The sequence below is a fragment of the Lactuca virosa genome, chromosome 4, assembly GCF_052849685.1.
Source record: "Lactuca virosa cultivar CGN04683 chromosome 4, Lactuca_virosa_CGN04683_v6, whole genome shotgun sequence".
Taxonomy (NCBI): domain Eukaryota; kingdom Viridiplantae; phylum Streptophyta; class Magnoliopsida; order Asterales; family Asteraceae; genus Lactuca; species Lactuca virosa.
This window is the reverse complement of record NC_136429.1, coordinates 33,037,598-33,057,749: the sequence shown is the minus strand read 5'-3', so window position 1 is coordinate 33,057,749 and position 20,152 is coordinate 33,037,598. Positions and strand designations below refer to the sequence as shown.

Sequence of the window (20,152 nt, the reverse complement as noted above, 5' to 3'; positions counted from 1 at the left end):
GCTTCTTCGGGTTTTTCTACCATACAACATCGCATAGCCCTTGGCGGCTGACTGAGTAGGGTCAGCGTGTACCTATCGTAGGGGATTTTGAGTGCCCCATGTATTGTTGAAGGTATTGCATGTAGTTGTCATATTCCCATTCTCCCTAATATTATACTGTAGGGTGAATCAGAACTGATCACTAGGAAGTATGCTAAGATAGTCTTTTTTAACGGGCTAAATGCATCTTTGAATGATATCGGCAAAGTGAGTATTCCCTTCGGCTATATAGCTTGCCCAGTAAACCCTGATATGGTCGACCGAAGGGACTTAAATTCCTTCTTTAACTTCTCTGGCAACTTTAAGTAGCATCCTTCTTACATTATGTTAACTGAGCTCCCAGTATCTACGAAGACCCAATGAATGAGGGTTTTCCCGATTCGACCTGAGATTATTAGAGGTTCCATCCAAACTCGATACTTCTTCCTTTCATGGGATCGGGCTCCCTGGACTCGTCGTCGGCTCGACTTCTGATCATGAGGATTTATGGTCCTTATATTTTTGTCTTTATTTTAGCTTTTGAGGTATCATGTTATGCTTTTCTCTTTCCCTCTTGATCCCTTTACAATTGGCAGTGGAATGTCCTTGGCATTTGTGAAGTTCACAATATTGAGTTGGATTTCTAGGATACCTTTTCTTTACCCACTCTTTCGTGCTCGGTCCTGCTTTTCTTTCATTCACAGCCTATGCTTCTGAGTCCATACCCCTTGAGTGTCTCCTAGTCCGCCAGGGCCGAGATGGTTCTAAGGGTTTGTGCCTTGTCGACCTATCTCAGTTGATCTGTCGGTAACTGTGCCTTCGTGTGCCTAACATATCATTACCAATGTTGATGCTTTCCATTCAGATAAACCGATTGACTTTTTCTATTAGTTCTTCTGTATTCTTGAATTCTCTTCCCTGGATTTTTCTGAACAAAGGTCCATTTCTCAGCCCATACGTAAAAATCGCGTTGATAATTGGGTCATCTCGAGTAGGGACACGCGTGCATGCTTCCGTAAATCATTCTAAGTATGTTGCGTTCGATTCATCTTCTCGTTGCCGATATGCTAATGGATTGTGCTTCTTGTTGGAATCATCTTTTTTGGATGAAGCTCATGGTCAATTTCTTGCATAGATCATCGTAACTCGTTATGCTTTTGGGTGGTAAGCTTTCCAACCAATACCTCACTGACCCGTCAAGTGTTCCTGTGAAGTATATGCACTAGAGATTCTGGTTCATTGGTATGGTCCGTATTGCCCATGTGAAGTTGGACACATGATCATCGAGATTCTTCGTGCCATCGTATCTGCCTACGATCGGTCTCTTTAGCTTTCTCGGTACATGGGTTTGGTTTATTTTGTCTGTGAACGGTGATCTAAAGTTCAAGGATGTGAAATCGTTGTGATATTTTGGGAATTCTTCATCTGACGAATGCCTTCAGATACGCTTTTTTTGGTTGGCATCTTGTTCTTCGTTGCTTTTCTTTCCTTTTCACCGTATCCTTCTATTTCATCATCCAACGTATCAGTATCCGTAATTTGCTCATATACGTGCTCACCTCCTTCTACTTTCGAGGCTCTTTTTCTTCTTTTCTCTGTAGGTACAACTGGAATGCCTTAAAATCTAGTTTTTCTTTTTCTAAGGTATTGCTCGTTCCGGTGTCTTGGACAGGCAAGCGTGTACTTCGGGTTTCGAGGGTCAGCATCTGTCATATTGGGCTAGTTTCTTATGGAGTGACTACAGATCCGTCCATGGTTGTAGTAAGACATCCGACAGATGACGCCAAATGTTGCTCCCGGCTCTCATTTTCAGGAGTTCGAGAGGAAGCTAGTTTGGATCCACAAGCTGTGGCAACAAAAAGAAGGGTTACAACGATTCCGGGAGGTCCCCGAAACTTCTCCGGCATAAGAGTAAGTATCTAGTAGCGTGAGATTGAAAGAAAGCTAGAAACAAATGACAGATTTGAAGTGAATGAATGAATTGGATATTTAGCTCATTGTCCTTTATAAGCAGATTGCCAGTACAACACCCGTGTTCCAGATTGGTTAAGCTTACTTTTATCAGGGACCAAAAATGAAGTTTTGGAGGAAATTCTATGCCACGACGTGGCGCAAGGATGCCCACAACATGGCAATTGCTTAATGGATCACATGTCTTATTAGATCACCACAACATGGCTAGGGAAGGCCACGACGTGACAACTGTTCTGGCCCAAGCCCATGTCTCTTTTAAAGTTCCTTTCATATTTAAACCCTTCTAAGTCATTTTTAGGGTTCCTTATCAACCTCTACCACCCTCAAGTTTCAGAAACCCTAACACTAATTCCTTATTGTGAGTTGTGAGTCCATTTTGGTGACTTTGGTTGCTTGTAAAGAAAGAAGAGGCGTTAGAATTGGGGTGCTTCTTGGCTGAAGTGAAGATCTCTTTTAGACATCTCTGGACCTTTGTAAGTGTCCAAGTTCCTTGCTTTTAGGCTTAAAGTGGTTAGATCTTGAATATTGTCCCATGTTCTTCATGTTTGAGCAAGTTTATAAAGAAGGAACTCATAAAGTTGGCAACTTGATGACTCTCTTGAGTCCCAAGAGCATCATTGTTGTAGATCTATTCTTTGGTAGAAGTTCTTGTCATTTGCTTGAGTTTTGGTATTTAGAGCTCATTTTTCACCTAAAATAGATTCAAAACATGTATTGGACATAGATGTCTATAAAGCTTCCATATTTATGATGGATATGGTATTAGAAAACCCTTATGGAGTGGTTGGGTTAAGGAATTTTCAGATTAAGGGGTTAATGGTTAACATTGGTGGTGTTTGGCTTTATTTAGACTTAGGGTTAGAGATCTTGATCTCCTTGGGTGTCTTAATGGATAAAGTTGGAAACTTTATCCATTTAGACCATAGAATGGACCAGATCTAAGCTTTGGAGCTCTTGGAATCGAGGAAAGCGTCTTGATCCATTAAGCTGCTAGAAACCCAGTGCCCACAGCGTGGCAACTGGGAATTTCCCATATGTTTGGATGTATGAGGGTCACGACGTGGCGTTTGACTAAAGTCAACTTTGGTCGTTAAGTATTGGCATGTGTTGACTTTTGATCAAATTTATATTTTTAGAAGGTAGACTTAGGGTTTGCCTTGTGTGGATTATTAGTCGGCTTTATGATTTAGATGAGAGTCCTTACTATACTTGTGGGTCGAAGGCATCAATATCGGCCCACTGGAATATGTTATGTAGAAAGACCACGTGGTGGTACCTAGCAATTGCATGAAAGACTTGGACATGTCTCCCGACAAATTATATGCAAGACCGGGGTTTGGACCTTGGCAATTATATGCAGTATGCTAGTTTTCTTTGTAATATTTGCATGGAAGACCAGGAAGTGGCTCTTGAAACTTGTTTGTAAGACCTGAGTTTTGGCCCTCGGCTTGGCAAGGAAATATCATGATACGACTCATGGCATAATAGCAATTCTAATACTATGGATGTTACAAGTTGGTATTAGAGCCTTTTTTTGAGCGATTCGAGCACACTTTCGGGTGTGTCTGAACTCAAACTGAGGAATTAGTAATCTTTTTGAAAGAAAATAATTTTTCTAAAAAGTTTTTTTTAAGAAAAAGGGGGTGATGTGTGCAATCAACCAAGCTCAAGTAAGTATTTCCCAAAGTACCCATACATGCTTGTTATGTTATATGTTATGAGAATTGCATGCTAGATTAGGGCTAAGGATCTACTCAGGATTTCATGCTAGGAGAGATGCCTATATATGCATGTTGTTTGAGCTTCTAGAATTGCATGCTAGTATGGATATCTAATGCTAGGTAGTTAGGCCTGATTAGGTGATGCACCGGTTAGATTTTCTCGATTGTCGAATACTACTTGCTTTGTGCTTTGTGGGACTCATATTGATGTGAGCTTAGTACTTCATGAATATGTTAAGTTACATGCACTAAATGTTAAATAATATGAGAGTGATTGACTTGTCCCTATTCCATAGCTCTCGTTTGAATCTAATCGTTATGGGATTGAGTCTTTTAGTCGAAGGATTATCTAAGCTTTGTTGCATGTAATTATCTTCATGAAGTAGTTAGTTGACATTAGTAAGGGACCTTCAGCAGTTGATGGCAGGGTAGGGTGAGGAACCTAGGAAGTGTTTGGTAGGTTTGGATGCGCTGTTTAGCGAGTATTTGGAGTACCAGTTTAAGAAGACGACTTAAAGGATTCAGGCTGATTCTTGAGGAAAGTATGGATATGTGTGGAAGGTAGTAGTGGGCTTGGACTACTGAAAGCACATGATCTGTACTCGAATCAAGGAAAGGCACAGAGAATCTTGGAAGCATGTGGGAAGAGGATTCATTGAATATGAACTAATCATTTTCATGGTTACTTTTTAGTATGGTGATGAGCATGTGTGGAGGAAGTTCAGGTTTTGGTTCAGGCTCAAGTGTTGCTACTGAGCTGTTTGATGAGCGGATGCGGGAGTTCATCTCGTCGGAGATCACCCGCGGTATTTTGGAGCAGACTCTTGTGATATTCGGTTGGGTCAAGGAGGGGAATATGGAGATTATGGAAGAACGTTTGGGCATGTTCCGCACTGAGATTATGGTTATTGTGGGAGCTCACACTCTTTCCTTCTGCGAGTTCCGTGCTTGTGGAGCTCCCGGGTTCTTTGGATAGAAGGACCCTATTGCTAGAAGAAGGTGGTTGGCGGACATGGTGAACGCTTTCTGGATGAGCTTCTGTCCCGAGCGTCTTGTCTTCTGAAAGACAAAGCTCATAACTGGTCGGAGGAGGTAGATTTCGCTTTGGGAGGCGAGGCCATTGAGACAATGTCGTGGGATAAGTTCGTGACCCGGTTCAGGGCAGAGTTTGCACCAGATATCAAGGTGTAACAGTTGGCGAGAGAGTTTCAGGACCTTCACCAGACGACTGAGACGGTGGCAAAGATCACCACCAAATTTAGGGAAAGGGACTTATTGGTTCCGCAGTACACCGCGTATAAGGAGATGAAGAAGACAAGGTACCATGATATGATGCGAGATGATATCAGGGAGTTTTTTTTATCTTTTCAGCTTGTCAGACTTTGGAGGAGATGATAGCTAGAGCCTTAGAGAGGGAGATTGATTTGGAGCACCTCGAGAAGTGGAATAGAGAGCAGGTTCTGACAGTTGGGGGTTCTACGAAGAGACCAAATACTTCTAATCAGCGGGTGAAGGGCCAGCAGGGCCAAGGTCAGTGCAACATGTGTGGGAAACAACATGATGGGGTATGTCGATCTAGGGGGTATGGGTTGATATAAGTGTGGTAGGATTGGTCATGTCCCTAGGGAATGAGTCTGTTATGTTTCCACTGCAACCCAGTGGACCAAAAGAAGGCTGATTGTCCATGATTGTTAGGTGGAGCAGTGAGGGCACCTGCTCCAGCCACCCTGAGGAATACTAATGGTAGCGAGGGTAGAGTGGAGGCTCATGTGGTGAGGAGCCCAACATTGCAGTCTCAGGCGGAGGAGGTCTGAGTTCCATCATTTGACGTCGCAGGTATGTGATGTATTCATTTCCTTCATGCTCTTATTATTATTTGTGCTTATGATTGTATGATTGTGTGTGAGACGCTATGGTTGGTTTATCTAAGTCACCACCTAGAAATCATAATTTTCCTCATAATGGTCTAGGCATTATATTTTGAGAATCTTCTTATGCCATTTTTCATACCGAGATCCACTCTTAGAGAATTTTCGGGTGAGCCGATTTTACGACTTCGATGTGGGATACATCGACCAATGACAGAACAAGCCTTAAGCGGAGGAAGATCAACAACCGATTCAATTTTGGTAGTTTCAACAAGGAATCCAATGAATCCGTAAAGTGGGCATCCCAGATTTGAATGCAGGACTCGTAGGGATCCTTCGTGGTTGCGAGGGTGTTGTGAATCTACGATTTTCCTCGTACCTTTCTCTAGGTAGGATTAGGCTATGGCAGGAATGGTTGTGAGACTGTGGGAGGACCACATCATCCATGGGATCAAGGAAGGTTGTCGGCTGATTTGGGGCCCGTTGTGACGTAAGACTACAGCTGGGCGGGTATCCTTCACTTAGAGAAAAGTGGGCTATTTTTCATCCTGTGATGGTTGGTTATGTTGTCCCTGGTTGGAGCAGGAGGGTTGTTGGAGCCTTATGTGCAAGCAGGCTAGGGTAGCTTTTTCCAGATAGACTCTTTGATAAAGTCTCATGGTATGTTTGTGTGAGAGGATATCGGTTTCTGCAACCGGTTGGGAATTCGAAGCTTCAGATAATTGGTAGAATAGTTCGGAACTCAAGAGCTGTTGGGTAGATAGAAAATGCGTATGTTTGGTTAGCAGTATGTGATTGTGTGTTGTTTTGGAACCAATGATTGAGACTCGTGTTGTGGGCCACCTTTTTGTTTTCGGGTGCGAGGTTATAGGCGTCGGGGAATGCTCAAGGTTCTTTCTCTGGTATCAATGGGATAATTCAGGGTCAAAAGGGTTTCGTTCAGTTTGGGTTGCGATGTGGAGGCGTATTGACTATGTTTCAGAATGGTTTTTTATGTCGGGAAGTCAAACAAGGTATTGGATTTCTGGATTTTGGGCAGAGCAGTAATGGTTATTCTTTATTGGTTAAGTTAGCGAGGAAAGGATTCGTTTGTCGTTAGGGTATGTGAGTCCTGCTAAGGTTGGGTTCGTTTGTAGTATTGGAAGTGCATCGTATATATGGGTCGACTTTTAATTCGAATCAGGGTTCTTGAAAAATTGACTGAATCGTCTAGAGTGTCTGGAATGTAGTAAGAGGTGATTTCGAGGATGAAATCTAATTTAAGTGGGGGAGAGTTGTAACAACTATGTTCTAGATTGGTTAAGCTTACTTATATCAGGGACCAATGATGAAGTTTTGGATGAAATTTTGTGCCACGACGTGGCGCAAGGATGTCGACGACGTGACAATTGTTTAATGGATTGTCTGTTTTATTGGACCGCCATGACGTGGCTAGGGAAGGCCACGACGTGGCAACTGTTATGGCCCAATCCAATGTATTTTTTAGGGTTCCTTTTGTATTTAAACCCATCTAAGTCATTTTTAGGGTTCCTTATCAGCCTCCATCGCCCTCAAGTTTCAAAAACCCTAACCCTAATTCCTTTTTGTGAGTTGTGAGTCCATTTTGGTGACTTTGGTTGCTTGTGAAGAAAGAAAAGGCACTGGAAAGGATTGTGTTGCTTCTTGGCTGAAGTGAAGATCTCTTTTGGGCATCTCTAGACCTTTATAAGTGTTCTAGTTCCTTGCTTTTTGGCTTAAAGTGGTTAGATCTTGAATATTGTCCCATATAATTCATGTTTGAGCATCATATGTTGTAGATCTAGTCTTTGGTAGAAGTTCTTGTCATTTGCTTGAGTTTTGGTATTTATATCTCATTTTGACCTAAAATGGATTCTAGAAATGTATTGGACATACATGTTAATAAAGCTTCCATCTTTATGACGGATCTGGTATTGGAAAACCCTTATGGAGTGGTTGGGTTAAGGAATTTTTAGATTAAGGGCTTAATGGTTAAGAAATGATGGTATTTGGCTTTATTTGGACTTAGGGTTAGAGATTTTGATCTCCTTGGGTGTCTCAATGGATATAGTTGGAAACTTTATCCATTTAGACCATAGAATGGACTAGATATGAGCTTTGGAGCTCTTGGAATCGAGGAAAGCGGCTTAATCCATTAAGCTGCTGGAAACCCAGTGCCCACGGATTGGCAACTGGGAATATCATATATGTTTGGATGTTTGAGGGCCACGGCGTGGCGTTTGACTAAAGTCAATGTAACATCCATAAAAATCACAAGAAATTTAAATTTTTAAAATCAACCCAATTCATAAATTGTTTACAAATCATAGTATTCAAAACATTTCTCCAACATCAGATTCTCCCAAAATCATAAGTCATAAACAAGAGGATGTGTACGGTCACGCCTTCGCCTTCCCTTGATCATCTGAAGTACCTTAAACCACAACTAAAAACCGTAAGTCAAAGCTTAATGAGTTCCCACAAAGTACCAACACATAAGTAGATGACATATATAATAACAACATGTACTGGGTCCAGAACTAAATGACTGGATTACCCCTGAGCCCACAACATAAGTCCGACTTGCCTTCAGGCCCACAACTTATGGCTGGCTTGCTCCCTGACCAAATCAATCATTGGACTGAAGTATCATCAAGCCCTCAGTACGAGTCTGGCATACCACCCGGGCCTCAGCTCGTATTTAGAATGCTCCTAAGCCCTCGGTATGCGTCTGGCATGCCCTACCTGACCCTCAGCTCATATCTGGAATGCTCAAGGGTTTGTTGGCTACCGCACAAAGCAGTACAACCTCAACCCACCACAATATGTCGACATATAATAGATAACAAACATATACAAATAAATATGTAGACAGAAACACAAGTAGTGCCTATAGATCTACCAGACTAGCATATCGGCAACTAGCATAAGCATGCATATCTATTCCACACTCAACATATCAACGTCTAGCATGATATCAAACCAATGGGCCGACCTTGGTGCCTTCGACCTGTAAGTACAGTGAGGAAAACTCACCTCACAACTGGACACAAGTTGATGAGGTATCGACTCCGAATCTCAGCTCATACCGACACCTATCCATCCAAGTGACCAATCACAATCAAAATCCCAAAATACCCAAAATACCTATATGGTCAAACTTGGTCAAAGTCAAGGTCAAACTGGTCAAAATGCATAAATCAACTGAGTCAACCCAACAGAGTTAACCCTGCCGAGTCAACTTAGCAAGCGTACGTGAGGCGTACTCTGGAGGTACGCTGGGCGTACTCCTCCGTTGACCATATCGGGGTCGTTGACCGCGGGCGTAACCCAGGTACGCTCGGCGTAACCCCAAACTTCTTCTTTTTCCCATTAAGTGCTTAATATGACGTCTTAACACGTCCAAATGCAGATCCAAACTCAAAATGTCATTAGGAGTCATAAAGTTCCCAACTTTATGACCTTGGGACTCTCCATAACATGAATGGGACAAAACTAACCATTAGGACTCCATTTTTATGACTTAAGACCCCTCCTAGGGTCTGAAAGGACAACTTAATGGGTCAAGAACATGCCATGCTCAAGATCTAACATTTTGGGACCAAAAAACATCATTAAAACACCCATTTCTATATCTATATGATGGAGGGATAAAGTTTCAAGCTTTATACCTTAAAAAGGTTGCCAATGAGGTACAAATCTCAGATCCAAAGTGCTTCACTCCTCCAAGGTGAGCTTTACTCCCTTACTTCTTCTTCAAAGCACAAAAACACACACTCTTAAGCTTGGAATGGCTCCACAAGGCAAACTAGGGTTGCAAGAACGATCTAAGGGAAAGGTGGCTGGTGAGGTAAAGGGAAATGAGGCTATAATGGGGTTTAAATACGAGCTAAACCCTAAAAATTAGGTTTTCCAGATCTGGCAAGTACGCCCCACGCTAGATGCACACCCAGCATACTAGGGAGCGCCCTAGTACGCTCTGCGTACACGCGTACGCATGGCGTACTCCCCCAAGGATTATTTACGAAAATGCCACTAGGGCTCTTTATACGCACTTTCTTGAACTTAGGGACCAAAATGTAACATAATTAAATTATAGGGTTAAAATTAGAAGTACATTATCATCGAAATGTTACATCAACTTTAATTGTTGACGTTTGGCATGGGTTAACTTTTGGTCAAATTTCTATTTTTAGAAGGTAGACTTGGGGTTTGCCTTGTGTGGATTGTTAGGAGGTGTTTAACACTCATCTTTTGGTGGTGTGAGCTGTTAGTTGTGTTCGACGCGACATTGAGCTAAGTTTTAGTCGACTTTGTGATTCAGGTGGGTCTCCTCACTATACTTATGGGTCGAAGGCACCAATGCCGACCCACTGTATTATGTTATGTAGAAAGACCAGGTGGTGGTACCTGACAATTGCATGAAAGACCTGGACATGGCTCCTATCAAATTATATGCAAGACCAGGGTTTCGACCTTGACAATTATATGTAGTATGCTAGTTGTCTTTGTGATACTTGCATAGAAGACCAGGAAGTAGCTCTAGGCACTTGTTTGTAAGACCGGGTTTTGGCCCCTGACTTGACAAGGAAAGACGATGATACGGTTCATGACATAATGACAATTGTAAGACTATGGATAACACATAACAATCTTTATTGTATCTATGATATGTGGTATTTTGGGGAACTTACTAAGCTTTGTGCTTATAATTTTATGGTTATGGTTTCAGGTACCTCTGGTTCTAAAGGGAAGAGTCCGACATGACTGCATTGCATCCTCCAAAGTTTCCGCATTGGCTACTTATGTTTTTTACTCTGATGTTTACATGATGTAATCACTTTGATTAGTTTTGGAACAACTTATTTGTATGATTTATTGTTTTAAAAATGAAAATTTTACTCTGAATTTTTGGGACGTTACAACCTGATTTTACACACTGGTCCAAAGCCCGATAGTATGCCGATGGGACTGCTGTCAGAGATGGGCGGATCGTCTAATCTGTTCGGGCTCTCAGTACGGATCGCCCATGTCACCTTTATGTCGAGGTCGGACTAGGGAAGCCTTCCAGATTCCACATACGTCATCAATGTTCAAAATATAATGTAACATTCTCTAGAGTATAACTAAATCGTATCCATTTACCATATTTGAGGTTTTGAATAAACTAAATGATTCAAGTTGAGTCTTAGACAATCACACTATAATTTTTTTAGTTAACTAATACCATCTGAGTATTTGATTACATGTGAAACGACATATTTGAATAGCCGAATGCAACTTAAAAATATTTTAAATATATAGTTCATTGTAAAAGATATATCATATCCAAATTTTGACAAGTATATATTTATGATTTAACATGTTCTAAGAATAAACAAAATCATTTCATTAATGGTATACAATTTAATACTCCAACTAAGATATGATAAATCTTAGCTAATAATTAACTAAAAATTACGAAAAAAAAGCAAGAAATTCATTCCCCACTATAATAAATGGAAAATGTTATCAGAAACAAATTCCTCCCTAAAAAGAACAATTTCCTTTTTAACAAGGGTAGTTTTGGTAGCCAAGATATTTCGTGGCATTCTCGTAATATCAAACACATATGGAACCTAAAACCGACACAATATTATATTAGCTGTCATCGACGTCTCCGGTTCGCTGCGTTACTTCTAACCTCCTTAACAAAAAACAAAATAAAACGCTCAGTCCATTTACCAACTTCACACTCCGCGCGTGCATACTAAGCCAAAATTGTAGTCAAAGGATTCCTCGATTTTGTCGCCAAACTGGAGACCAAACAGCGCGTGTATCACACGTTTACGACTTTACGCGTTTACTCGATAATATCTGGGTCTAATGGCGGCCAAAATGTGGCATGATATGCATGACCATGGATGGTGTAAATCATGCATGATGTATGGCCATGACAGCTCATCATACATTCATACCCCAAATAGAATTACTGATAAATCTAACAAATATTTCAAAAGTATTCGAAACATTATTTACTTTCCATTATTTTTCATTTAATTCAATATAAATAAAAAAAGCATCCATATATACCCACCCAACATTTGCGTTTTGACTGCTTGAAATACGGAGTCAGTAACAGTGAAAGAAGAAGTCCATTGAGAAAGAAGAAATCATCACAATTTGGGGGTGGGAATTCGGGAGTGAGGACTGAAAAGGTAAACCATTTAAGTTCATCTTTCTTCTCGTTTTGATTTAGGGTTCTTCAATTTTTGTTTCAATTTTAAGTTTTTAAGTCGGTTGTTGAGTTTTTTTAGACTTTTAGTCGTGTTGAATGTTCTTCCATTGTTGTAATTAAGTCGGAGTTTCTTGAAATTCCTTCAAAACAAACGTTTTTTTTTACACTTGATTCCGAATCATCTTTAAAGAGAAATTTTTTCCATGGATTCATGGTCGTTTCTCTTTCTACAGGATTCGGAGAAGAGAATTTTTGATTTAATTAGGCTTTTTTATATGAATCATGCATCTGATCTGATATTTACTGATTTTGTAGTTGAAATCGGGTTATAGAGAGTTGTTTAGTAGAGAAAAATTGGGAAAAATAGCTGATTTTATGTCGGCAAGTTCATTGGCTGGGATTGGGGCTCCGGTGAAGCTCTGGGTTGATACTTCTGCTCTGTTAATCTGTTTTACTCTCTGCTGTATAATTCAGCAGAGTTTTTACATTTGTTTTTTAACAGTTTCGATGCGTTTGAGGCCTAAAAGGTACACAAAATCCTTTAATTCGGATTTGCAATCCGTCTGCTTTTATGTTTTTGTCTGACAGATTTTGATATTTGTGTCTTTTTTGCAGGACCTGTTCTGGTGTAGAGTGTTTTGGTTGTTTTCATATACAGAGGAGAGCCTTTAGTCTTTTCCTGTACCTGAGACGGCCTGTTTACACAATCAAAAACCAAATTTTTTGTTAAAATTTCAAAAGAGAATTTTCGTTTTTGTTCTTTTGTTTTTCTATTTTTGGGAGAGATTTTTCTGAAGAAAATGGTGGAAATGGCGGATATTGGAAAGCAAGAGAATGGTTGCAACAAGAAACCCAGAAAGAAAGGAAAGGTTATCGAACAAAATAACAACAATCCGATGAGAACTATTCGGATCATATGTCACGATCCTTACATGACTGATTCGTCCGATGAAGAAGAGCCTAACAAAAAACTCTACGGGTCCAAAGCTATTGTTCGGGAAATCAAGATTCCGGTGACTGTGACTTCCGGTGGTGAAATGAAATCTCCGGTGACTGTGACTTCCGGTGGTGAAATGAAATCTCCGGTGACTGAAGGATCTTGTCATGGTAGCAACAACAACAGCAATGGTGAAGGAGCTTCATTAAAAGGGAAAAGGGTTTTGATTAAAACCCCAAGTCAACCCCAGATCACCTCCGGTTTAAAATACAGAGGTGTCCGGCAACGGAAATGGGGGAAATGGGCGGCGGAGATCCGGGATCCGTTCAAGGGCCGGCGAGTCTGGCTTGGTACTTACAATACTGCAGAAGAAGCTTCAAAAGCTTATGAAATTAAAAAGCTCGAGTTTGAAACAATGGCAGAAGCTTTAAAGATCCAAAGTCAAAACAACAATGAAAAAAACAAGAAACCATTGATTGTCATCCCTTCCGATCATCAAAAACAGTCTGTTTCAGAAGATTCCGGTGGTGCTACACCACACGCATCACCTTCTTCTGTTCTTGAAGTGGAATCTTCCTCTCCCTCCAAACCCATTAAAAACAATGTTAAAGAGATTGAAACGTTAGCCACCACTACCACCACCATTGATGAAGATCATTTCAATGTCAAGCCAATGGAGATGGAGATTTTTACTGAACCCTTTGATGAAGCTATGTTATTGGCTGACATCGGAAAAGATTTGGATATCGAGGCACATTTTCTGGGAGAAATCCTTACACCAATTGATTGTTTTGAAGATATTCCTATTTATGGGTATGATGATAAAGATTCTACAACTTTACCTTGTGATTATTTTGATGACTTGAACATTGAAGAACATTGGATGAACACATACAACATCGACGAGCCGTTGACCGGATAGTAGAAGCGTTGACTATAATTTTTGCAGCTAGTAATCAATTTAGCTTAATTTATTATTCCAGAGATAGTTTTTGGAGAGTTTTAATATTAAAAGAAAAATGGATTTCATAAGTTAATATTTTATTTGTTTGGTTCGATTCGAAGTTTTTTTATTGTAATGAGAGAGAGAGAATAATTAGTCCTTCGGGTTTTGTTTCTTGTTGCTCAATTTCGATTAGTAAGTTCATTGTACATCTCGTAATGCATAAGGTACATCTGATGGAAAACATATTTTATTGAGAAGTTGCTAGGAATCCCAACTGTCTTTTCAAAGTAAATGTGTTATAAATTCCATTCCTAGTGCATTTAAGTGGTGTTTCTGGCACTCTATGGTCAACAACATATAGATGACTACTCACTTTTCATTGTCAAAACATGACATCACAAAAACCTCATTAATACAAATTCATATGAGAAATTTTGTTTTCATCGTATAATAATACAAAGATTTGTATGTTTAATGGGTGTTTAGAATACGAATTATCAAATATCTTTTTATTTTTTGATTTTATTCAATTTTCTATTTATTAGATAAAAACAAGTTCAAAAGGGATTATTTTATAATATAGACATCTTGATAAGTTGTTTAATTATTTTTATTGGTTGAAATTTTATTTTTTTCTAAAAAAAATTAGACATAAGTAGTTAATCATATGTAATTTTTGATAAAAAGTGTTCCCGAGGTGTCTATTTATCAACACTCAATCAAGATAAACATTTAAAAATGTACTGCTAAATTAGCACCCCTTAGGCTTTAAGGGTGTGTGTGCGGTTTCAAGTGCAATTTACCACCTCGCTTGGTGGGAAACACCGCCCCCACCCTACGGTTTCGAGTGTTGTTTGGCCGTGCACAACTAATTCTTGTCTTCGCACATGTGGCGCCGACGTGACAGAGGAGGAAATGTGGTTCTTGTGTCACCACATCCTTCAGCCTTAGATAACCCATTAACATCTTTATCAAAAGTCAACGTATAACTACTTATATTTTTTTTTCTTCCTGAAAACAATACAATTTCAATTAATAAAAATATCTCAAAAATCAAATAGGATGTCTGTTAAAATTGAGTGTCTTTTTAGTGAATCTCATTTAAATAAAAGAATTAATGTATTCAATGTCATTATTTTAAGAATAGAAAAAATAATATTAAACAAAAAGTGAAAATATATTTTATTTTTCTTAAAATATACAAAAGTAGAAAATGTAATTCACAAAATAGATAACCCATATTGATTTTCTAAGTTAACCATATTAGTTATTTACTTTTTACATAGAGTTTTGGTTAACAAAATCGTTCATATATATTTGGTTTTTTTATAGTTTGACAATATATGTAAAAATTTAAGTTAATAGTAGATTATTATGTATTAGGAATTATCAATTATAATTTTCAATAGTTAGTTGTAATTCATACATACTATTCTTAATTTATTATTGATTGCAGTTTCTTATTTTTAAATATCTATTAAGTTGTTTTTTATTAAGAAATAAAAAATTGTCACTGTTTACTTAAATTCACAATTTATCGATTCATTTTAAAATTTCATGATGAATTGAGTATCATTATGTCGAATGGTTATCCTTATTTTCAAGTCCTATTTCCTATGATATATTATTTTTAGTTTTGAAAAGTATAGTAAAAGTAAGGTTAATTGGTTAATCAGTTAATTAAAAAAATAGCAGTTAATTTGATTTTTTGGTTTAGGTTTGAGTTCGAAAAACTAACATATCAAGTTTTCTGTTAGCCTTCTGAAATAGCATTTTAGTTTGGAACCATCCATGAAGGCTCCTGATAAATTATAATAATTATTGTAGAGGTAAATAATCACTAAAACAATAGATATAGAATCCAAATGAGTCATACATAATAAATTTTATGACTTGAAAATTTATGGATGGTCTTTGAAGAATTAGTTTTGCCTAGTGTAAGTTTGCCTGTCATCTCTATTGTAAAAATTCGTATAAAAAATTGTTGGTTGTTAATAATAAAACAATGGTGTATTGAATACGTCTTCAATATATATGGTTGTTAGTTTATGATATTTATAATAATAATAGTTATCATGTAAAATTAGATTTATATCAATCGAGTGTATTTATACATGTGAATTTATGGGTAGACAGAAAGGGATGTATGGAAATGGAGGCCCCTCTTGGGTGTGATATCTACCAAGAATATGTGTGAAAACTGATGCAATATCTGCAAAGCCTACAATGTATCACATGGTTAATGATGTTTCTCAATCTCAGATGTGTTTGGTGGCCCTTAATGTCTCCCTTATATAAACTTCTATTAAGTTTTTTTTTTTGAATCATCGTTGAGTTAAAATTTCGTTACACGTAACAAATAACGACAAAAAGAAAAAAAAACCTGTATACGTAAGATTAATTTTATCAATATTGGCTTGAGCATAAAAATGAAAGGGTTCTTAATGAACTTTACCGTTGTCGGCTTCTTTGCCGCCATGATGTTATGCTTCTTTAGGCAATAGGAAAAACAATCGTGATGGCACCTTCAACCCAAGGGGATGAGATGACCGTGGTAGACGAGGGTAACCTCTTATCATTCACTTGCCTTATTTTTTATGTGCTAGGTTTGAATTTATATTAGACAGCAAAAGGAATTTGAAGAAAGAAAGATTGGTAACAAAAAATCCAGGAAAAAAACATAAAGACAAATTGATTTATCAGGGTAATTACTTTTTGTTTTGATCATATTTGAGTATTTTTTTTATATACATGTAGATAACAAATTTGTTGGAAGTGTTCATATATGACTATTATTACCGGCTATAACAAATTACAGCTTACGTGACGTACACCTGACATATACGTGGCAACAATATTTATCCAGGAGGGTAATGAACTATTGGTTTTGTTCACATTTAGACATTTTTTTGTTCACATCTAGACAATTTTTTTTCTGTTCACATTCGACCATCTAACTTGTTGAAGTTGTTCATATAATATCATTGTTTCGGAAATTCAAATCGGTAGTTAAAGTCGTTTGTCTAACTTGTTAAACCTGTTCACATAATACAATTATTTATGAAACCAGTCGTTTGTCTAACTTGTTAAACCTGTTCGATTTGACACAATACCATTGTTTGTTTTGTAGGGTGGGGTTCGAACCGGACGATTAAACTTCTGTTTTACGATTATTATCCTAATGGAAGCTTGAGCTTGCTCTTCCATGGTGCAGGGAATGGAAAACGAGGATCAAAGTGGGAGACTAGGTATGTGGGTATACTAGGCATGGCTCATGCTCTCACGTATCTACATCATGACTGTGTGCTCGTTATTTTACATGGAGATTTGAAAGCCATGAATATGTTCTTAGGTCCGAACCTACAACCCTACCTTGGTGATTTTAGGATAGCTAGATTTGTTACGAAAGACCAAAACCAGAAACCTCAGTTGGCTCCCAGTCCCAACAAAATGGATAATAATCGTAGAACAAAAGTTTAATCGTCTGGTTTAAACCCCACCCTAAGAAACAAATGGTGTTCTTGTGTCAGATCGAACCAAGCGTCTCAATTTCAGAAAATAATGGTATTATATGAACAACTTCAACAAGTTGGACGAACGACTTCAACTACCGATTTAAATTTCTGAAATAATGGTATTATGTGAACAACTTCAACAAGTTGGATGGTCGAATATGAACAAAAAATGCGTAGATGTGAACAAAACCAATAGTTCATTACCTTCCTGGGTAATTATCGTTGCCACATATATGTCTCGTAAGCTATAACTTGCTACAACCGGTCATATGTAAACACTTCTAACAAGTTCGTTACCTAGATGTGTACAAAAAAAAGTTGCCCATATATGAACAAAATGAAAAGGTAATTACCCTAATAAGTCAATTTCCCAATATCAAATGGGGAGATAATTTAGAGGTCACATGAGAGTAAAAGGAAATCATCAACTTGTCCAATAAGCTGTTTGATGGAGTTTTCATGGTGAAATTCATCATCTCAAACTTTAACCTTATGTGTTGGTTGTACGTTGACAAGATGAGTTGTACTCTAGCCTCTAATCATATTAAGTTCAAAAACTAGATGTGATGAGAAGATTGTTGATCCTTTTGTAAATAATTGAAAATAATAAATAATAACAAAACATGAAGTATTTGAAATCTTAAAAGTGATTTGATGACTTAAAAGAATTCATAAAGGTTTTATAAGAAAGGAATATCCACAACTTCATAATTTGAATGAGAATCATGTATTAAGGATGAAATCACAAAATCTAAACTTTGGATACTTGTGTTATGTAATCATTTAGATGTTCATTAAGTGTTTGAAAGTTCACTAAGAATTACTTAGTTGGTTGGAGTAGATAGGAACCAAGGTAGAAGCTATCAATAGCTTTTAATCCATAATTGGTGTTTGATGCTTACATAAGTTTCTTTATAGCTCTTGTAGCATTAAGTTGAGTTAATCATTAAGTCATGCTGATTATAGGACTTAATTGAGATAAAATAATGTTATTTGAACTTATTTAAGTCATATATGAAGTCTAGATGAACTAGTTACAAAGTAGGATGTCTAAAAATGAAAAATTTTGGTGTTTTTTTTATTGATGGGCGGGACATGAGACATATGATAAAAACCAACAAGAGCCATGTTCAGGTATGTAAGATTTATGTCGCAAAAAACTTGTTTTGCTCATAACTTATTCACCCGTACTCGAAATCTCCTACAATTTTCTCGCATGTTCTTGTTTTAACACGAGGAAGGTTTTTAAGCAATAAAAGTTAAGTTTTGGAATTAAGAACTTAATAAGTTACTTAATGGACCATTTATGGGTTTTGAAAATAATAAACTATATACATGTAGGAAGGAGTAGCGGGATAATCTTTGTGAACGTGAGGTGTACGAGAAATTTCTACATGACACAAGATAGTGTTTGAGATGCTTAGAGTTGAGGAAGAATTATGTTGCTTGCTTAGCATTGGACCAAGGTGAGTACATACTCCAAAGTACATGTACCTTACTACTTGTTTGAAATATTTAAAAAGTATTACTTATAGTCTTATACTAACATGACTTTTTGACTATTTGGTCTTATGACATATGTGTGTATGGCATGGAAATGAATTTAGGACATGTTTTGTCTTGGAAAATGTTGTATGGTTTGGAAAAGTGATATTGGACCGTCCTTACTTGTGAATTGCATGTGGGATGGGTTAAGAGAGTCCCCGTGAGTTATATTACATGTAAAAGGTGAAAATCCATGTAGAAACATCCAATATATTGGTTTAAAGCAAAAGCTTTGGGATGGGATTAACAACCCCATTCCATGGAAGACATAAAACATGTTTAGATGCAAAAAATGAACACGACATGTATTTAATCCGTGTAAAACGCAATACGACAAGAATACAACACATTTTTAACCATGTTACATGAAAACACGAATTTATATTTAACCATTCTACACAAATTAATATATTGTTATATATAAAATTCCTTAAACAAAAATTACAATAGAATATATTTTCTTGTAAAAGTCATTTAAACAAACTATAATCAAATCAATACCTTAATCCATAACCAAATATGAAAATAAGTTGGAAATATTACAAAAATATATCATATTAGTGTTTTGACTTTTGAATGACTTAGATGCCCAATCAAAACATGGATAGAGTATGATTACTTCATCATGTTACTGTTTCAACTTTTAAGTGATCACTAATTGCCCAAATCAAATACAATCCTTCCTATAAAACGTATTCATAAAAATATTTTAGATATAACATATTTAATTATCCCGAAAAATAAAGTAGATCAGAATCATACATATGTCCCAATTCCCATGTCTTTCTCATCTTTATTTATTTAAATTAAGCCACATAATATAATGCCTATAAAATATTACCTTTTGAGCTAAGCAAAATGATTCTCATAAAAACAAAATAAAAACTTTCTCTCAATTTTAACTTCTTTAGAGGCTTTGAGGGCGAGATTTTTCTGGGGAGCAGATTTGGATGAGAGACGCATGCATTGGGTTAGATGGGATAGAGTTTTAGCAGCTAAGGAGGAAGGAGGTTTGGGATTAGGGAGTCTTTTTTCCTTTAACAGGGCTATGATGTTACGTTGGTGGTGGAGATTTTATCACTGCCCAAATTTTTTGTGGGTTCGTGTTATAAAATATTTGTATGGTCCTGATGGAGGGTGTGGGTCGGTGATATTGAGAAGAGATGGCACGAGTACTTGGAATGGAGTCATTCATATGATCACCCAACTTAAAGATAGAGGTATAAATATTCAGTATTTATGTCCTATCAAGATTGGGGATGGGCGTTACACATCTTTTTGGCGGGGTCGATGGACGGGCGACGAGCTGTTGGCGACTACCTTTCACAGAGTTCATGCTTTCGATGCCTTTATACATCTGAATGGCAGTGATCGGATGTCTAAGGGTTGGGAGTTGTCTACTCTGAGACGTATT

General features: G+C 37.6%; 1 protein-coding gene across 1 annotated transcript; it reads left to right on the top strand.

The window, feature by feature from the left end:
• The first annotated feature begins 11,629 nt into the window (after positions 1–11,629).
• LOC145103866 (uncharacterized) lies at positions 11,630–13,764 on the top strand. The gene is made up of 3 exons (XM_079041138.1): positions 11,630–11,775; positions 12,111–12,322; positions 12,411–13,764. The coding sequence occupies exon 3, from the start codon at positions 12,596–12,598 to the stop codon at positions 13,652–13,654; it is 1,059 nt and encodes a 352-aa protein (XP_078897264.1). The 5' UTR covers positions 11,630–11,775; positions 12,111–12,322; positions 12,411–12,595; the 3' UTR covers positions 13,655–13,764.
• The last annotated feature ends 6,388 nt before the right edge of the window (positions 13,765–20,152 follow it).

Bases quoted from the DNA above. Each gene is read 5' to 3' on its own strand.
- LOC145103866 (XM_079041138.1), top strand. From the start codon at position 12,596: ATGGTGGAAATGGCGGATATTGGAAAGCAAGAGAATGGTTGCAACAAG.